General features: G+C 47.9%; 1 protein-coding gene across 1 annotated transcript in view; it reads left to right on the top strand.

The window, feature by feature from the left end:
• Positions 1-18987, top strand: part of LOC139048909 (receptor-type guanylate cyclase Gyc76C-like) — a 326307-nt gene that overhangs the window by 110188 nt on the left and 197132 nt on the right. Inside the window, exons 2-3 of the mRNA XM_070523840.1 lie at positions 15524-15906; positions 18339-18722. Coding sequence (XP_070379941.1) covers positions 15547-15906; positions 18339-18722 — 744 coding nt within the window. The 5' untranslated portion in view covers positions 15524-15546. The remainder of the gene's footprint in view (positions 1-15523; positions 15907-18338; positions 18723-18987) is intronic.

Here is an 18987-nt window from a genome sequence, read left to right on the forward strand (position 1 = left end):
AGATAGATAGATCTAGATATATCCGTTCTAGGTTGATCTTTCTCTTCTTAAGTGCCCCTCAAAAGACATTGACCGTTTAACTCACATTCATAGAGAGACAAAGAGAGACAGAGGGAGAGAGAAAACAAAAACTTTAGGCAATCAGTTGAGAGTGGCAATTCATTTGACGTTTGCGAGCGTTAAAATATTCATTTTATTCTTGTTTTCTTTTTGTTGACATATAAGCAGGGCAGTGACTCCTGCCTCATTGGCGCATCCAGTCTTCTCGGCTAACGAACCCGCACTTATCGCGTTAAACGCTCTGCGCTGTTCATAGAGGGCCAGCGTTCGAACCGCGATTGCGTCACTGGTGGGTGAGGGAGGGGGAACGGGGTGGGGGAGAGGGAGGGGGGCAAGGGGGGGTGGGCCTGCTCTCGCGAGGCCGACCACTTGTAGCGCTCTCTCTCTCTCTCTCTTTCTCGAAGATGTCATTCACTCGTGACTCTCTTGGCGCGCGGATAGGAAATCAGTTCAAGTGCTTCTCTCGGCGCGAGGCCGCGGAGTCTTCAGGGACAATTGCTCGAGCCGCAGGCGGGGACGTTCGCTGGGGGAGCTCGGCTTTCGAGAGACGTTGCTTTACGCATTTTTATTTTTGTATTTTTGTCAATCGGTCGTTTATTTCAGTGTCAAAGACACTTGGTGGGTACGGACAAAAAGCCGTCTATCAGGCTTGACGAAATCTGCACCTCCGAGCACTGGCAGACAGGGCGCATAAGAAATACAGCGCGCCAACTGAAATAAACCGAACAGTATACAGAAGTCAGATTGATAGACGCTTGTGTGTGGGTGGTCCTCCTTTGTTTTGTGTAAAGCTTATAACTATAACGCAGAGTCGCGATCAAAGTATGCGCGCGGGAACGCCGAATTTCTTTTTTTTTTCGAGAAATAATTACCCGTGACGTGTGAATTCGTAGGCGTACACTTAACATCACGCGTAGCTTGTCCCTGTAACGCTTAGTGCGACTGAACCCCTTTGCACTCGGGGTGGGCGTTTTAAGTGCTATACGGCATTTTGAAAGCAGCTTCGTTGTCCCCCAACCCCGCTTTTTTTTTATTGCTCGGGGAGGTGGGCGCTGCGTTAATTTTCGGCTGCCCTAAAAAGAACAAGCCAATAGGGAAATAAAAATATAGTTAATCGAAAGAAACTTGGATTTTGCTTGCCAAAGCCGCGATCTGATTTCGGCCACCTGTGGTCCTTTAGCGTGCGCACCCGAGGCACGGTTCATGAGCGTTTACACCTTAATTAATTAACCCATTACCCATAACCCCATAATTAATTTGTTTGTCAACTTATTTTCGAAAGGAAAAGGCCTGTTCCGCAGTGTTTAACTTCCATTTCCTCGACGACTTCGGCTGATCCTCCGCTGAAGTGGCTCACTCACCGTGGCGGTCTGCGGCCGGCCACGAAGTCGCGGTTTCGATCACCGGCAGAGATGGGCGGGGGTGAACTGGGGGAGGGGGGGGGGGCACATTTGATGACGTTTGAGTGTAGAAAAAAAAAAGCGCCCATGTAAGGTGTTTTTTGTGAGCTTCAGGTTCGCGTTTAGGCAACTCTTGGCGACTAAACTTAACCCGCTGCCCTCCATGGAACGATATCGCACCTCAGCCTGTGAGGGTGCGGCTCTTCTCTACGTTGACACGCGTGAATTCATGGCTTAGACTTCCTTTCACTAAAGATTCGCGGCGATTACAAAGGAATCGATGAACAAATAGCGCTATCTATGTGCCTCTGTTGCTGGGTTCGGACGTCCGAGGTCTCGTTCTCTTGTCCGGGGACTGCTTTAGAGCGTCCTGAGGGTTCTCTTTGGTTCTCGCGCGCTTCTTCTCGTGTTTCATGGACGTGCGACACGCTCTCCAGTCGATTGCCTCGAATAATCGGCAGAGTGTACAGTCGGGGGGTGGCGGGGGCTGTAGCTCGGGGGGGGGGGGGGGGTGAGCGGGTGCCCCTGGGCATCGCTTATCGGTCGGCACTGTTTTCTGACCCCGTTGTTTGTCCGCGACGGATTGCATGCTCGGAATTCCGCAACGATTACCTCCGCCGGTTCCTCCCTGTCCACCCGCCTTTCCTTTCTTTTTCTTTTCTTTCCTTCTTTCTTGTTTTCTTTTTTTTTGCGGTGAACCGTGTGACGCCGCACTCCATTGTGTTGCGCTAGAAATATCGTGGAGGACGCCACCACTGTTCGCTAAAGAGACCTCGGAGGAATTGGTGAGTGTTCGTCAAGGACACACGACGGGCCCAAACATGCCGATAAAGTTGTTTTGCGGCGGAACACAGAATTATTAGAGACTTTTTTAGCCTCTCCGCTATTCCGGTAAACGGGACCGGTTTGGGCGGATTGCCGGATTTGCGGGGGCGTAAACGTGAGCGGCCAGAGCGGTGCAGCCACCTGGTGGCGTAGAGCTCAACCAGACAAACACAGAGCTAAAACTGCAGTAACCCACTATATTCTGCTTCGCTACAGGTGCAAATTTTCGTCAGCGGCGTAGCTGTGAACACGATTACGCCACTGTCCAAAATTTGCACCAGCAGCTAAGCAGAATATAGTAATTAGCTTTGTGTTTGTGTGGTTGAGCTTTGCGCCACCAGCTGGCGCCACCAATCTGGCCGCTCACGTTTACGCCCCCGCTAAACCGGCAAACCGCCCGCGCTTGCCGGAATACCGGACACGCTAAGAGTCTCTATTAGAGACTTTTAGCCTGTATGCTACTCCGGTAAACAGGGGTGGTTTGGGCGGATTGCCGGGTTTGCGGGGGCGTAAACGTGAGCGGCCGGAGTGGTGCAGCCACCTGGTGGCCCAGAGTTCTACCAGACAAACACAAAGTTAAAACTGCAGTAACCCACTATATCATGCTTCGCTGCCGGTGCAAATTTTTGGCCGCGGCGTAATTGTGAACACGATTACGCCGCTGTGAAAAATTTACACCAGCAGCTAATTAGAATATAGTAATTAGCTTTGTGTTTGTGTGGTTGAGCTTTGCGCCACCAGCTGGCGCCACCAATCTGGCCGCTCATGTTTTCGCCCCCGCTAAACCGGCAAACCGCCCGCGCTTGCCGGATTACCGGACGCGCTAAAATTCCCTCTTAAGCGGCGCCGTTTGCGTGCGCGTGCGATCGTGTCGGCTTCCTTGCCGCACCACGCTCGAGACTATCGAGCTTATCCGCCGTCTTCCAACCTGTCACGGCTGTAGTCTATAGGTCCACTCGAACCGCCCTGCGATTAGCGAAACTAGTTCTTGCCGGTTCGGCGCACTCTAAAAAATGTTTACACCCTTGAGAGTGTCTTCTTCTCGCACTGGTAACATCTTTACCGTTAGGGCCTCACAAAATTTAATATCTTGGGACCATGGCCGCGCATATCGCAGCTACAAAGGCTACAAAAGCGCTGCTACGATATTCGAAAGCGACCGCATTGAGTCAGCGTCTGTGATCCGGACTGAGTTACCGACTGATATCTCCAGTGGACTTTCTCTTCTGTTAATCTTTCCGGCCGCCTTTCCCTTTCCCCAGTGTCGGGTAGACAACCGGGCTCAGTCCTGGTTAACCTCCGTACCGTTCATTTATCATTCTCTCTCTCTCTACAGAGGCTGACAACGGAGCTCTAACTAGACGTGCGATGAGGAAAGGCGTAATTGAAAACTACGTAATCGTTCTGACAGCCTTGGATGCGCAGAGAAATATCCGACCGGAGAGTTTTCATATCTCTCCCCGCGGATGTCTCTAGTCGGATATTTTTGTGAGCCCAAGGCTGTCAGAATGATTACATAGTTTTCAATTACGCCTTTTCTCATCGCACGTCTAGTTAGAGCTCCTCTGTCAGCCTCTGTAAAATTTTGTAAGGCCCTAACGGTAAAGATGTTATCAGTGCGAGCAGAAAACACCCTTAAGGGTGTAAACATTTTTACGGAGTGCCAGTTCTTACCCGTGAGACACCGGTGCGCCGCCCCTTGCGCTATAGTACTAGTACGCTGTACTATACCAAGCTTTCTGACGAGCGCACGCAGGGAATGCCGTGAACTCGTGTACATCACGAACTATGCACTCGGTGGAACGTATGGCCACGTGTGGATGCCGCCACGTTGAACGGGCGAGACGCGTCGCCGAGTCCAGCACCTCGCGCACAGAGTTCAGAAAGTACAGTCCAGTCGGATGGATGGACCTTATGGTTTGCGGTTGGTTGTGTATAACAGCTGTGTCTTACCAGTACTCACCTACGGGGCCGAAACCTAGAGGCTTACGAAAAGGGTTTTACTTAAATTGAGAACGACGCAACGAGCTATGGAAAGAAGAATGGTGGGTGTAACTTTAAGGGATAAAAAAAGTGCAACTTGGGTGAGGGAACAAACACGAGGTAATGACATTTTAGTTGAAATCAAGAAAAAGAAATGTGCATGGGCAGGACATGTAATGAGGAGGGAACATAACCTATGGTCATCAAGGGTTACGAACTGGATTCCAAGGAAAGGGAAGCGTAGCAGGGGACGGCAGAAAGTTAGGTGGGAGGATGAGATTAAGAAGTTTGCAGGGACGACATGGCCGCAATTAGTACATGACTGGGGTAGTTGGAGAAGTATGCAAGAAGCCTTTGCCCTGCAGTGGGCGTAACTAGGTCGATGGTGATGATTGTGTGCTGATACACCGGGTTACACCGTGCACGGCAGCAGCAAAAGCTGGTGGCGACATCTTGTTACGCTTTGTGCAATCACAACATGTTATGGGTAGATGTAAGTGTTTATGTTACGTAGGCAAATTCCTGTCGACGAAATTTCTTCAAAAAAAAAAGAAACGAAGCGCTGCGTGATAAGGATTACGTCCCTCCGGGCACTTTATACCGGGAGTTACATTCCGTATACGGTTGGTCGTTGCAGTAATACCTAGCGGTGACTCAGCGCCAACAGATGACGCTACCGGCGCTGTTGCGACCGTTCCGCGTCTCCGGTAGCCCGTTAAATTAGTCGGCAAAGAATACCGCGTTTAGGGAAAAGATAAAGATCCACAACGGAGCACATGAGGCGCTGCTGGATGCGGTAGGGGCCGTACATTAGGCGAAGTTGTACAAATTTCAGTGACAGAAGGCTTAGCGTATAGAAATAAACAAAGAAAGTCTATTTTTTAGGCTTGTAGCGCAGCTCAGAAAGAGCGGAAAAAAAGGTGGAAGGGGTAATGAAAGGGAACGGAGAACAGAGCGAGCGGTAGAGTGAACGAGAGCGGTAAATCCTCCCAAATTGCTCTTCATGCGTGACGCTGGATGCGTCATGCGTGAAAAGCAATTTGGGAGGATTCGCCGCAATGCATAAATACTAAAATAAAGTTGAATAAAAGCTTTCCACTGCATCATGCAAGGGATGCAGCATTGTCTTTGCAAACTGATAGTTCAGTTGTTAGTTTAGCGTTCATGGCGTCGGTTTTTTACCTTTCTTGCGTCCTGGTTTTTTATGTGCTCCTGCCTTAGCAAATTTAGGGGCACGTTTTCAAAGGTTCGCTTACCGGCGGCGTTGGGGAAACGACGGACTGTCGCAGCACTGATACGTTCTGTAACTGGGCGCGTGGAAAAAAGCTATAAACGTGTTATTTCATTTGTTGCGTCCTATTCTTTGAGTGCGTAGCTTGGTTCTGGGTCTGTTTCAATGACTGAATACAGCGAAAAAAATGAAACAGTTGCAGTGAACCAACTGATAATGAGAATATTCGTTAAATCCGGTACTCCGCTATAAGCGGTGTCGGCACGATATTTTGGTTCCCATCGAGGAACATACGCTCAGCCACCAGGAACTCGACACGGGGCTTGTAGAGAGTCTATGCTTGTTCTTTATTTATTTATTTATTTATTTATTTATAGACATCTCACGAAATATATTGGCCCCAGCATCCGTACACCACTAAGAGTAACGTGACATTGAACAGTGAACGAGAGGCTGTACTCTGCAAAGCAGGTGCTTAGCATGTAAACGCAGACAGATAACCTTACACAGAAATTTATGCAGTTCACCACTGCGGAACAGAATGTAACTGATTGCGCTAGCGATTTCTAATCGTATTCAGAACGTGCAAATAGCTGAAATTAGGGCGCTGGGATGAATCTGAATCACCCGCTTATCACGAAAGTCGATAGCTTATAGCTAGAAAATCGCCGTTGGCGCATTTTTTCTTTTTTTTTGCTTTAAGCGCACACCGCTTACCATAAACCACCGCTATAGCCGGTGTCTTACGGTATGCGGAGTTGCTTCAATCGGGTGATGCATGTGAGTGAGCAACCTTGTTCTCCAAGGAAGCGCTGCTTTCCGAAGAATGTTGGTGCCGCTCGGTGCCTGCCCACCTTATTTTTTTTTCTTTCTTTCCCTGAGATGCAGCGGGATGCCCAATAAAGCTTGGTGGCCAAGTTTGACGCAGGCTGGAATGCTGGGAATACACTGTTTGTCTTTCTCCCCGACCCTATAAGGATCGACACAGGAGCTGCTCTTTTATTAAATTTTCCTTTGTTTTCTTTCTCTTGTTTATTTTTTCTTTCTGCATGCGCGCGGATGGGCCGGTTGTTTCCTTTGCGTGGCCTTTCTACTGAAAACTGGGCAAGGCTTGCAAACAGTTGTCGTAAACGACACACACTTTGTATTGACTGAGAAAAACGAAAAGAAAAACCGTGGGCAAGAAACACACTCGCAGGGTACGTTCTATCGAGTTTCGTTAAACGAATTACGGCAGTCTTCTCTTTGAAAAAGTCGTAATACAATTTCGCTTGTCGCTCCTCTTGACTTTTCGCTGCTCGCAATAAGCTTTGTCAAGCGCAGTTAAATACCACGCGCCATTTTTACAGGCAGTTGAAACTCGTATGCCGAATGTCGTGTAACTTCTTTTGTCTTTCTCTTGGAATTTCGCTGCTTTTTTAGTAAACTTTGTCTTGCGCAATGAAATACCACGATTCATTTCTACAGGCGCTTAAAACTCGTGTTCCGAATCTCGTAGTATAACTTCTTTTATCTTTCTCTTGACATTTCGTTGCTTTTAATGAACTGTGTGAATCGCATTTATACGATTAGTAATTTTTACAGCCACTTTAAACTCACGTTCCGAATGTCGTAATCTTAACTTACTTTGTTTTTCTGTTGATTTTATTGCCTTAATTTAGTATACCTTATCATGTAGTTAAATATCTGGCGTCTTTTTTTCTGCGGTATGGATCGTACAGATTATTGAAGTAGTCTTACTTGCCCTCTTATCAACCTACGTCTTGGTCGGAAAATGCTTGGTAAATAGTTCGAGCGCTGGATAATACGAGCGCTTGATAATACGTCACTGAAGGGTCGCGGCTGTCCCACATAAGTCGGAAATAAACGCAAACGAAAAATAAATATGAGAAGAAGAAAGTAAGCAGACGAGCCAAAGACAGCTTCAGAACTAGGGAAAGAAAGGATCGAATGAATGAACCATAAGATAAGTCAAGCACAATCTACCACCGCTATCTGTTTGTCGCATACAATGCATTTGCACCGCACTAAAAGGAAGCTCCACCACTTTAGTTTGTTACCTCAAATTCATGGAAACATAGAAATACTTTTTTTTCCCTTGCCACTTACCATGACCGCGTTTGATCACATTTGCTGCATCTATAAGAAAACTTTAAATCTACTGACTGTATGCAGCGGATTTGGCCATCAATCATGTATGCAAGAATTGCTGAAAGTAGAAAGAATGAAAAAAAGAAATAGACCGGTAGCTTCGAGTTTACAAGTCTGCAGCTCACGCATAGAAAAAAAGAATCAGCTCTATCACAGTTTATAGAGTTACCTACTGAATATTCGAAAGAACACAAAATTGATAAGCGTATTATAGACAGCTCTGATATAAAAAAATCCAGCACTGTTCGCAATACTTTCTTAAACGCTTTAAAAAATTCTCTAAGCTTTGAAATTTCGCTATCAGATCTGTCCGCTTCCGATGCTCGCAGAAGCGGCATACCTGCTTTCAAGCCTCCTTCTGCACTCGCACTGCCCTAATAATCTACGATGGACACTAAAGGCAAACTATCGTTTATAAATTGCATGTGTATCTCACATAATGTGCGTGCTTCGTACGAACTTTTTAAGAAATGCCAGCTAACACCTCTCTCCCCGTCCCATTGTCGGGCTCGCGGGCTTTCTTTTTTTAAATTTTAATGATTACATGTTGGCAAGTTCCATTGAAATTTGATTGTATCTCAACCGAAATTGCAACGTAAAGTCAAGAAAAAGTCAATGTAAACGCAACAGCATTTCAATTACGTTTCTTTAAAAGTGAGCGCAGCGCAGTGCACACAGCGCGTTGTAACTTCGGGTACGATTTTTCGATATGAGAGGGCAGGATATTCTGGGAGCACGCCGAGCACTTCCACTGCTTGTAGTACTCAAAGGACATGGCTTATCTTGCACGGTTTCGCAACATGTACCACGAAAGGCTTTATCGCGGTGCATACGAGGAAGTAACTCCTATCACTTCTGTTTTCAGCGCGCACTGGTTCAACTTATCTGCACGCCTATCCCCTTGTCCACCCTTTTCTTTTATCAGTGCATAGTCTCCACCGCTGTGGCGTAATGTTCTCGGATCGCAATGAAAAAAATTCTCTCTTGCCTTTCTTGCTTTGCATTCGAGCACAACTAAATATAAAATAAAAATAGCAATTCAGAATAAGAAATGCTGAATGGCGAACCACAGACAGACAAAAACTGCTATCCTGAATAGCAAATGAATGAAAAATAAAGTGTATTTATACAAGAAGGATGCAGTTCTGGCCAGCTGTCTATAGCATTGTTCAGTATTGAAATGCGGCCTTGTAGTGCGACACGAATGAATTAAAATTTTAGACAGGATAAAGGGCAGACTCCACGCACGGTTCTGTACTAAAGCTTTGCTTAGGCTGTTTATCGGCTTTGTAGATAAGCACCTCTATAGGCGTCCTTCGTACGTGAGAAATAATCGTTTATTTACGATAGCAGCCTCCATTTAGTGTTTGCAGTAGTTCGGGAAGATGGTTCTTTGTCATGTGCGCCTCCGAGATCAGCGACTGCGGTAAAAAGTGTTGCTTAGTGTTTAAAATGAACCGTGTCTTCCTGTCTGAAAGATTGTTTTGTCGAACGTCTAATGGCGCGGGTGAAAAAAGAAACTAAAACTAAAACATGCTCAAAAAAACAATGCTAATGTTGTTAACCGAACTCTCGGAGGCAACAGCATTCATTTGCCGAGTGTATGGAAGCTACGTGGCGCGTGCCACAAAAGGGAATTTTAGCGTCTTCGGTATTCCGGTATCGTTTGCGGATCACCGGGTTATCGGAGGCATACACGTGATGGTGATGATGATTTATAAGCGTCTCCTTTGAAACCTGGCGGTGGCAAATAGTCGCCCAGCCTGCTTTCCATAGCTCGTTGCGTCGTCCTCAATTTGAGTAGAACCCTTTTCGTAAGCCTCCAGGTTTCTGCCCCGTAGGTGAGTACTGGTAAGACACAGCTATTATACACTTTTCTCTTGAGGGATGATCATCCCTCAAGAGTGCCACGTTCTCTTGCCTGCTTACATTGACCCTCTTTATGAGAGCGTCTGGGGGTATCTTAAAAAAATAAATAAATATTGCCCGCACATCACCACCGGCCTATACAAGCACCTCATCGAACCGTGCGTCTCCCAGCGCATTTCACGCCGCGGTCGAGGCGTTCTCCTTTTTTTCTGAAGTGTCATAAGCGCGCGACGAAGATAATTGCTGCCGGAATGAAAAGTGGCCTCATTTGCATTGGGGTATACACGTCAGCGCGCGACCTTTCTCGTTCTCTTTCAAGTGCGTCGAGCCTGTGACATAAACGAGAAGGCGCGTGTATCTATGAGCGTGACTGGAGCTGGTATATCCCACCATCTCCACAGTTCAGGCATCAACGTGTATACTCTACGCTCCGCAGGCTGCGAGAATAATTAACAAAAGGCAAACAAATGTTACACGTTACATTTATTGGTTCCCGGCGCACCTTGGTTCACTTGATGGCATTCCTGGCAATCCAAATGAATCGGCCAACAGCGTCGCCCGCGACCTTACAGACCGGGCCGCTTTTACATATGGTTTTGATTCTGCTGGATTGGAGAACTTACATGGAGATATGCTCATTACATACAATGAAATTACAAAACATTACTACATGGGAAGGAGGGAGTTTCCACCCCCTCACTATAGGCTAAACAGAGCACAAGCAGTTACACTTAGGCAATTACAGACAGAGTCTTATTATTCACCTGCACAAATAAAGAAATGGTATGACATTGCTGACATGGATATTATATGCAAAGCGTGCATAAAGGAGATATGCACGCTTGAACATATGCTCTGGGAGTGTGGGTCGCTCGGCCCTGGCATTTCCCGGAATCGGTTTTTAGGAATGATCAGATCACCTGATCATATCCCTCAAGTCCTGGCTGTCCAGTACGCCCGTGATAGGGCTAGGAGGCTTGACCTCCCGGTCCCAACATGGGACGTGGCAACACCTTGTACAGGACCAGAATAAAGTTTTTCCTCCTCCTCCCTCCTCCTGCTTTCCTAAGTTAGGCGGAGCATGCGTGTACGGCGGCTTTGAAAGGTGTGCAGGCACAAATTTTTCGGAGTTGTATACAAGCTCTACCGCGCGCTTCTCGGACGTGAAAAAAAGCTTCGGAACCGCGAATGCTGGCAAACAGGTTATTAGATACATTAATATTGGATGCCAAAGTTTTTCTCGAGATGTCGGAACTGGCGTAACCGACGCCATCGTGACGTCGTGACACAGCTAAAATTGCTGACGTAGCTACCTAGCAACGTAGGGCTAATGGGGAGTAATCACGTATCACGTCACCGCATGCCATTTTGTTTATCCCGTTCGCAGCTTGCACTTGTGCCGCTGGTGATCAGCGGATCTAGACAAAGCGCAGGTCGCGCTTACTGTACGGCAATATGACGCTCTCGATGACGTCACTGCCTACACCTTAACTCTTCCCCCCACCCCTCTTTAAGTATGATGACGCAAGTCGTGAAATATGTAAACAAGATTGCTGCGCGAGTTTCTTCCCGCTGCGCTAGCGCGTGACGGCATCAGCGATGACGTCAATGGTGCGAGCCGCGGTGTATCGTGACGTCACGGCGCTTGCACCTCCTGGTTACTGAAACCTAAACGGGCTCGTAGAAACAGACATGTATCGTGGCAAAGCACTTAGGCTTCGGTGATACGCTTGCCGATACCGTTGCTGCGGTTTATAGAGCAAGACAAGTCCTCTTGTCGAACAACAAGTGTCAGACCAGTCGTCAAGACAACGAGTGTCAGACAAGTCGTCGTCAAGACAACGCAAGACGTGCGATTCGGTGAAGTCTCGTGTCCGCGCCTCCTGCGAACGGGGAACCCGTCCAACTCTCGCTTACCTCGAGATTTCGCGTGACTCGGGCCTCGCGTGCGCGCGCGCGCATAGCGGACCTGCGAATGATCTGCGAACGTGCTAAATAAAGTGTGTTGTAGCTCCCGAACACCCAGTCGATGTTTGCAGGTTGCGTTCGATTGTTTCCGGCGCCCCCCCCCCTCTCCTAAACCCCCTTTCCTCCGTAACCTTGGCCCCTCCCCTTCCCTACTGCCCCTCGAAGCTGCTGTCCTTATCGAGTGGGCGCGAGAACATTGATTCTTCGTGTGCATGCGTGCGGACACTTGCTTCCTTTCCATCTTGGTATTGCGAGCGCGGTTCTCTCATTATCGCGAAGGCCGTGGCTAATCGGAGCAGAGGGCGTTGAGGGGGAGAGAGAGGGGGTCTATTAGGGGGAGGGATGTATGCCGAGGTTGAAGAAGGGGGACCGATAAGCGGCGAGAAGCCGCAGTGCGGCCGATGTCGTCCCTTCCTGGTCTTGGAGGGAGTCGACAAAGACGACGACGCGACGGGGTGTTTTGCGCACAGCGCAACTTATGAACGACGACAATGTAGAGGAAGTTATGTTTTTTAACAGTCTGTGCTGTTAGGTGTATATGTGTACTTCGGAATACTCGCCTGTGTGGATTCGCAGCGAATATGTTGAACATGCCTGACGTCTGCTACGCGCAAACCGGCGTTGCCGTCTCGGTCGTATCTGGTAGGTATGTGTATATATATATATATATATATATATATATATATATATATATATATATATATATATATATATATATATATATATATATAATATGCTTCGTTACTGTGGGCGCAGATGGTTGGAGAGAGATAGAGCGTTATTTAATGAATGCGTCAGTCTTGGCGCTCTTTTCCTGCGATTGCACTTTATCCGGACACTCCAGGAACATTTCTGCCGTCGCCGTGATGTTTCTTTCGTGCTAAACGTTGCTGCCAGCGGAGACGCGTTTTACCTGGGCTAGCCGTGCTTATCGGTTACGCTGTGTGGGCCGCGAGGTTTGTGCGGTCTTGCTGATACGTGGATGCGGAAAATACGAAAAGACGTGGTGTGTTCGGTTGTGTCGTCTTTAGTCACGTGAACGCGCGTTTGCACACAGTGACCCTTAAGCAGGTATATATATATATATATATATATATATATATATATATATATATATATATATATATATATATATATATATATATATAATAAAAGAAACCTCTGAATGATAGATGTTGCGTGTACGGTATGGCTTGAACTTTGAACTGTCAACTTGAAATTTGTATACTTTTGAATTTGGGCCTCTAATGAAGGGAAGTGGTTTGAGACAATGTATTGTGGGCCGGTGGTGATGTGCGGGCAATATTTATTTATTTTTTTAAGATACCCCCAGACGCTCTCATAAAGAGGGTCAATGTAAGCAGGCAAGAGAACGTGGCACTTTGAGGTGATGTTGAATTGGCATTGTTGTGTTTCTCTCTGTGTTTTCATTTGGAACTCAGCTCGAGCTGGGCGTTGTTGCTTTTTCTGTGCCCCCTCAATCCAGAGCTGCCTACATCGATTCCCAGCCATGTGGTAGGAAACAAATAAATGAAAAGAAAAAAACATACAACCCAGTAGCGGAGAAAACGGAATGCCTTTCGCGGGCTTCGCTTGGCACTGGTACCTCGACTGAAAAGCACAACTTAGCTGAGAAAAGAATATTTAATGCTCATCATGCAGACATATGCACACACACAAAAAATAATTAATGAGGTATCTCAACGGGTCGGTGACGTAATGCGAAGTGGGTGTTTGCTGCCTCGAGGGGCCGACCATATTTTACACGTAAACATTTTTTTTTTTTTGCTGGCTGGCTAGTGATCTTCTCCTCAGTCTTTCAAAAGCATGAAAGAATGCTAGCAGAGTGGAGGAGGTCTACAGCGTTCCGTTTAAACTTAGTAAAAGAAAGAAAGAGAAGATCGCCCAGCTCAGCGGTACCGCTAAGCGAGCTGATGCGATATCATTCAAGTGCCCGCTTCATTCTTATTGCCCGTATCTGTTAATGACCAGCTGAGGTGTTGCTCTTCTCAGCAACTTTGCTGCAAGCATTACGAGGTGAGCACTATCTATATTACGCTGAGTTTTCCGTCCTATATGTAGCCAGGCATCTTGTCTTCCATAACAGGTCTTACGGCGAAGACTCTTAAAGTGACGCTAAAGAACAACGCTCAGTTTAGAATTATGAGGTTCACTCTTTAGATATGTTGGTCAACATTTTTTACCTAGTATACCAGAGAAGGCAAAAGCCAATCAGGTGGCGATACATTCGTTCGAGTATTGGCCGATGTTGAGGGGCCCTTCGGATTTTCGCGGTTAAACCCAACGCAGCACTTGGGCAATGTTTCGCACCGTCGTCCGCATCTGCAAACGGAATTCTGATCCTTCAAATTCACGGCAGTTGCGTGTCGGAAAAAGATTTTGATTGTTGTGCTTACGTGGAAGCTGTCAGGGTGGACTTCCACCAAGATCGTTATACGCACGGCTACGACACGCTCTCAGAGTCAAGTGATCGGTCAGAGACCAATAAAGAACCAGTGACGAAAATTTCGCGTCGTAGTCGCGAAATTTTCGCTCTTCGAAACGTAACTATCGGTGATTATAAACTAAACGTTACCTTTTGCGGGCACACCTCACTCGAATAGACAACGGCTTCGCCGAGCGTTGCATTCCAGCCAGTATATCGTAACTTTATTTGTTTCTCACGTCATGTCACGTCACCGCGGCTTCGCGTAAGAGGTCATCTGGGTTTGTACAGCAGCCGATATGACAGCTTAGTCCGCCGTCCAGCAACGCAGTCCGAATGGGAGCTCCCAAAGCGGCCCTGTGACCAGAGAGCCAGGTGTTGGATCGGAACGACCAGCAAACGCACCCCTCGTTATGTGAAGAGTGGGAAGCAAAACTCTTCTGGTGGGGATTAGTTAAATAGTCAAGGCAGAAAGTTGAGGCTGACCACAAACATAACTACTACCAAGACCATTACCAGGATACCAAGCACGGCAAGCTTGTTCACAATTATCGATCGATTCATTGTAAACAAGGCTCCCGTGTGTGAGCAAAATTGTCTTTATAATGTAATGTTTGTGGTCGTCGTCCAGTTTTTCTTTCTGTTGGCTAAGAACCATACAGTACTTCCGTCGGAGGGTGTTGAACTTGCGTGTACGTCTTCGCCCTCTTTGATGTAGCAGTTGTTCAGATTTGCATACATGTGCGAATATGTTTACAGTAGGTGTTTTAGGGTACCGGACTTCGGTCAAGTTGCAACACCATACTGCAGCTACTGTAACTCAAATGAAACCGTGGAGAATATCTTGTTTGAGTGTCGAGCGTATGCCGACGAGCGTGCGTTCTATGAACATTGCATGCATTCGCTTACACAGACACCTTTGCCATTTGACTTTGTCTTAGGCCATTTAGCCCGCCTCACACAACAAAGGCGTGCGATGAGCTTTTCATTCACGTACCTAGAAAACATTGGTCAACCCGACGAACTTTGGTTCTACTCTGTCACCCTCATGTACCTTTACGCAGCGAATTCTGTCGCCTCATTGTAGGACGGTGTGTACACTGAAGGACGTTACCATAGCGCGCCGTTGCCCATGAGTCGGAAAGCTCAGTGGCCAACTTTTTTAACTTATTCATTGTTTTGTGCCTCTCTCCTTCTCTCTTTTCATCAATAAATCAATCAATCAATCAATCAATCAATCGATCAATCAACTTTATTCCATCCACAAATCTGTTCTTTTGTGGAAGAGAGGGCTCAAAAAATAAGTGGTTCTATTCACTTGAGAACCTTCAAGCCCCTTCCCTTTCCCCACGCAGAGTAGCATGTCAACGATGTCTGTGCGCCGGCTAAAATCTCTGCCTCTCAGAAAAGGGCTCTCACGTTCTCTCTCTCTCTATCTCTCTCTCTAAATTGCGTGACTTCAAAATGGAATCACTGACACTGCAACGTTGAAGACCTACAGTGATATAGTATAGTAGTGTAGTATGGTCTGCAGTGGTATAGCTCTGGCGTCGTCTACAGCTGTGCGGTCTTTTTTTTCGGCGTTCGCAGGAGCCCCGCCAGGAGCCGCTGCGATGGGACCGGGCGGCGGGGTACCAGCGGCGGCTCCCAGGCTCCTGGTACCCCTCCTGCTGCTGCTGCCGCCTCTGCTGGTCCTGCTGGCGCCCTGCGCGTCGCTGGTGCACGCCGAAGACTCGTCGACGACCCGGAATTCCGTGCCGTCGCCGGCGACGAACGCGTCCGCGAAGACGACGACCGCGGACGTCCTCGGCACGGGAACGGCGTCGTCCGGTAGCCCGGGGACCCGCGGAGACCCGGCGAACAAACTGTCCTGGGCCGTCGACCGATACCCGTCGCCCTCCCGAGACGGGACGGTGGGGTCTACGGAGCGGGACGTCGTCGCGGCGAAGGCGAGCGGTGATACCCCGCACCAGGTACGCACGCCCCACGATGCGCCCGAGTATATCTCTCTCTTTTTTTTTTAATGCGAAGCATACTAGCCGCACAACCACGCTCTTCCTGGCTGCGCCGCGCGCGGCCGCGTAGCTACCATGTGACGTCATAACAGCTGCAAAAGCGGAGGCTCAACTCGTGCGCTCGCTTGCGGCCGCGTAGCTACGTAGCCGGGTCTAACCTCGTGCGCTCGCCTGCATGAGTTGTTTCTTCGTCTGGCCGAACCAAACATAGCCAAGCAACAGCAGTTCACCAGGCTAAACAGTGGTTCAACAACTAATAAAAGTTCACAGGCTAAACAGTGGTTAAACTAATAAGTTCACCAGGCTAAACAGTGGTTCAACAACTAATAAAAGCACTTTTGAACTTTTTAAGAGAGGCTGGCTTAGACGATCGCCTCTAGAAGGTCTGAGACGTGTAGTCAGTGCGAAATGTGTTTGCGCAAAAACGTTTTGTGGCAAGATTACTTTTTGTATGGACAACATTAATCTTAGTGTATTGCGTCTCCAGTGCGCATCCGCATATTGGACAACGTGTATATAGTATCTCATTGTACCATATCATAATCATCCGCCACCTACCTTTCCCTGTATTTCCCACTTCCCCATTCCCCAGTGAGGAGTAGCAGGCTAGAGACACGCTCTCCAGGCCGACCTCTCCTCCTTTCTCTTCATTAAAATCTACTCCTCCTCCTCAACAACTAAAATAAAGGCTAGTATGCTTCGCATGCTGGGCTTAACCTTAGCTAAGCCACAGCCATTTTTTTTTTTAATTTCCTGTCACTGGGCTACCCGTGGCGGTAGCCCGCTGACTGGAGGCATTGATTTGAGATTATAGACAGTCTTAGAAAAGGTGCCATATTTTTCCCCCGTTGAAGCCATAGCCGTGCAGGTTATAGTAAGGGTTCGAAGGTGTATAAGCAAAAAAGAAACACTAAGTAGATATGATACGCGATCACGGTGTGGCACGGGCTGAGCTCGAGGTCGTCGCGGGCTCGAGCCAGGCCGCGGTGCAGGCGCGTTTTGGTGGGCGTCAAAATGCAAGTACGCTCGCGTACCTTTAGGTTTACGTGCACTTTAAAGAAGTTCCAGGTTGTTGGAAATTATTTCGCATTCCCTCCCCCCTCCCTCCTCAACCGTACGGGCGTTCCTCATGATCGAATCTTTAAAGCCTTGAGAATATAATCTTTATTTTAGCGAGGTTTCGATGGCGGGTAAAATGCAATAACGCCCGTGTACCTAATTCTAGGTTGTTCGTGAACGAAGTGCGGGATGCATCACGAGACTTCAGTGCATTTACCTTTGGATTGTGCACAGTGCGCCAAGCTCCGAGTTCGAACGATGTGCATTAGATTTAGGTGCACTTAAAAAAAATACCTAAGGTGGTCAAAATTAATAGAGTCATGAAATCGTGATTTTTGGCACCTAAAGCTCCATGTAAATTTTGTTAGCCTTGTAAAGCCACGTAGCAGTATGCGCTGCGCACAGTGCACACACGTCAAGATGAGAGAGAGAGAGAGAGAGAGAGAGAGAGAGAGAGAGAGCGGGGAAGGACAAGAGCTAACTAGACTTTCTGTTTGCTACCCTACGCACTGGGAGTGGAAGGGGGGAGGAAAAGAAGGCAAGAATTCAAATTATTCATTTGCGTTACAAAATGCGGGGCGTGTCAACTGTAGAGCAGCAGAGTATGTCGCCTTAAACTTGCTATGCAGTAATGCAGCGCAAACTAGGCGAGGACACGAGTAGAGCACACGAACACGCACACTTCATCCCATGTCCTCGTCCCGTTTGCGGAACACCAGTGTTCTTAGATATCTTTCCAACGAGTCCGCATTTCGACACTATAAGTGTTCTTTTGAAGTGATTCAGAAATGCTCGTTTCTGGGCTTACATGGGCATAGGGTATTTTTACAGGCGTACAGGGTCTTGTTACTAGGGCATAGGGACATTTTAGAGGGACGTATGGTGTTCTTACAGCTGTGTAGGTTTCTGCTATACTAGTATAAGGCCTTCTTACAGTGGTATAGTGTTTCCTTAAATACTTATAGGAATATAGAGACTTCTTACGGGGGTCGTCATTATTATAGTACTATAGTGAATTCTTACAGAGGTGTACTGTCTTGTTATGGGGAGTAAAGGGACTTCTTACTGGGGTCCTCTTATATAAATATATAGAGTCCTCTTAGAGTGGTAAGGTGTCTTATATGAATGTAGGGAATTCTTACAGGAGTTCGTAGGGTGTTGGGGATGTATACAAAGGTGTAAGGATTATATAATATTAGCCCCTATAAAGGGGCCGATCGTCCAGCGTGTTCCAGCATGCTTGTTAGTGTACCGGCCGAAACTTTCCACCGACAACGAAAGTCCCCACCCCCGGACGCTGTAGCCGTCTCTGTCCTTCCCTCGGTCTCCAGCCCGTGCCGGCGGCTCCGTCCAGCCCGGCGACGCCCGCGGCGGACAGCACGTCGACGACGGCGGCGGCGACGACGGCGGCCGAGCGCAAGCCGCTGCTCGTCGCCTACCTGAGCAACGTGGCCGGCACCGACAACCTGCGCCGCCAGGGCCTGGTGGTGTCGGGCGCCATGAAGTACGCCGTGGAGCTGGTCAACCGGAACCGCTCGATCCCGGGCTACCGGATGGAGATGATGTACCGCGACACCCGCGGCGAGATGCTACGGGGCACGCGGGCGGTGCTCGACTGCTGGAAGGGCGGCGCGGTCGCCTTCTTCGGCCCGGAGGACTCGTGCTACGTCGAGGCGGCCGTCGCGGCCTCGCTCAACCTGCCCATGATCTCATACGTGAGTGTTTTTTTTCTTTATTTCCAGCTTGGCTACAAGCCTCAAAAGTGTTTGTGATCACAGATCACACTCGTTTTATATGTGTCAAAGTATCAAGCATTGACACCACAGCTTCATCACAGTCATTCATCTTGTACACGTCACGTATGCCTTCGCAACCATTTCCATGCCATGGGGAAGCAGACGCTTTTTGTGCAACGAAGCTGAGACGATTGAACATGTTTTCATCGATTGTAATAATGCCATATTCTTTTGGGATATATTA

This window comes from Dermacentor albipictus, chromosome 8 (assembly GCF_038994185.2).
Source record: "Dermacentor albipictus isolate Rhodes 1998 colony chromosome 8, USDA_Dalb.pri_finalv2, whole genome shotgun sequence".
NCBI classification, from domain to species: Eukaryota; Metazoa; Arthropoda; class Arachnida; order Ixodida; family Ixodidae; genus Dermacentor; species Dermacentor albipictus.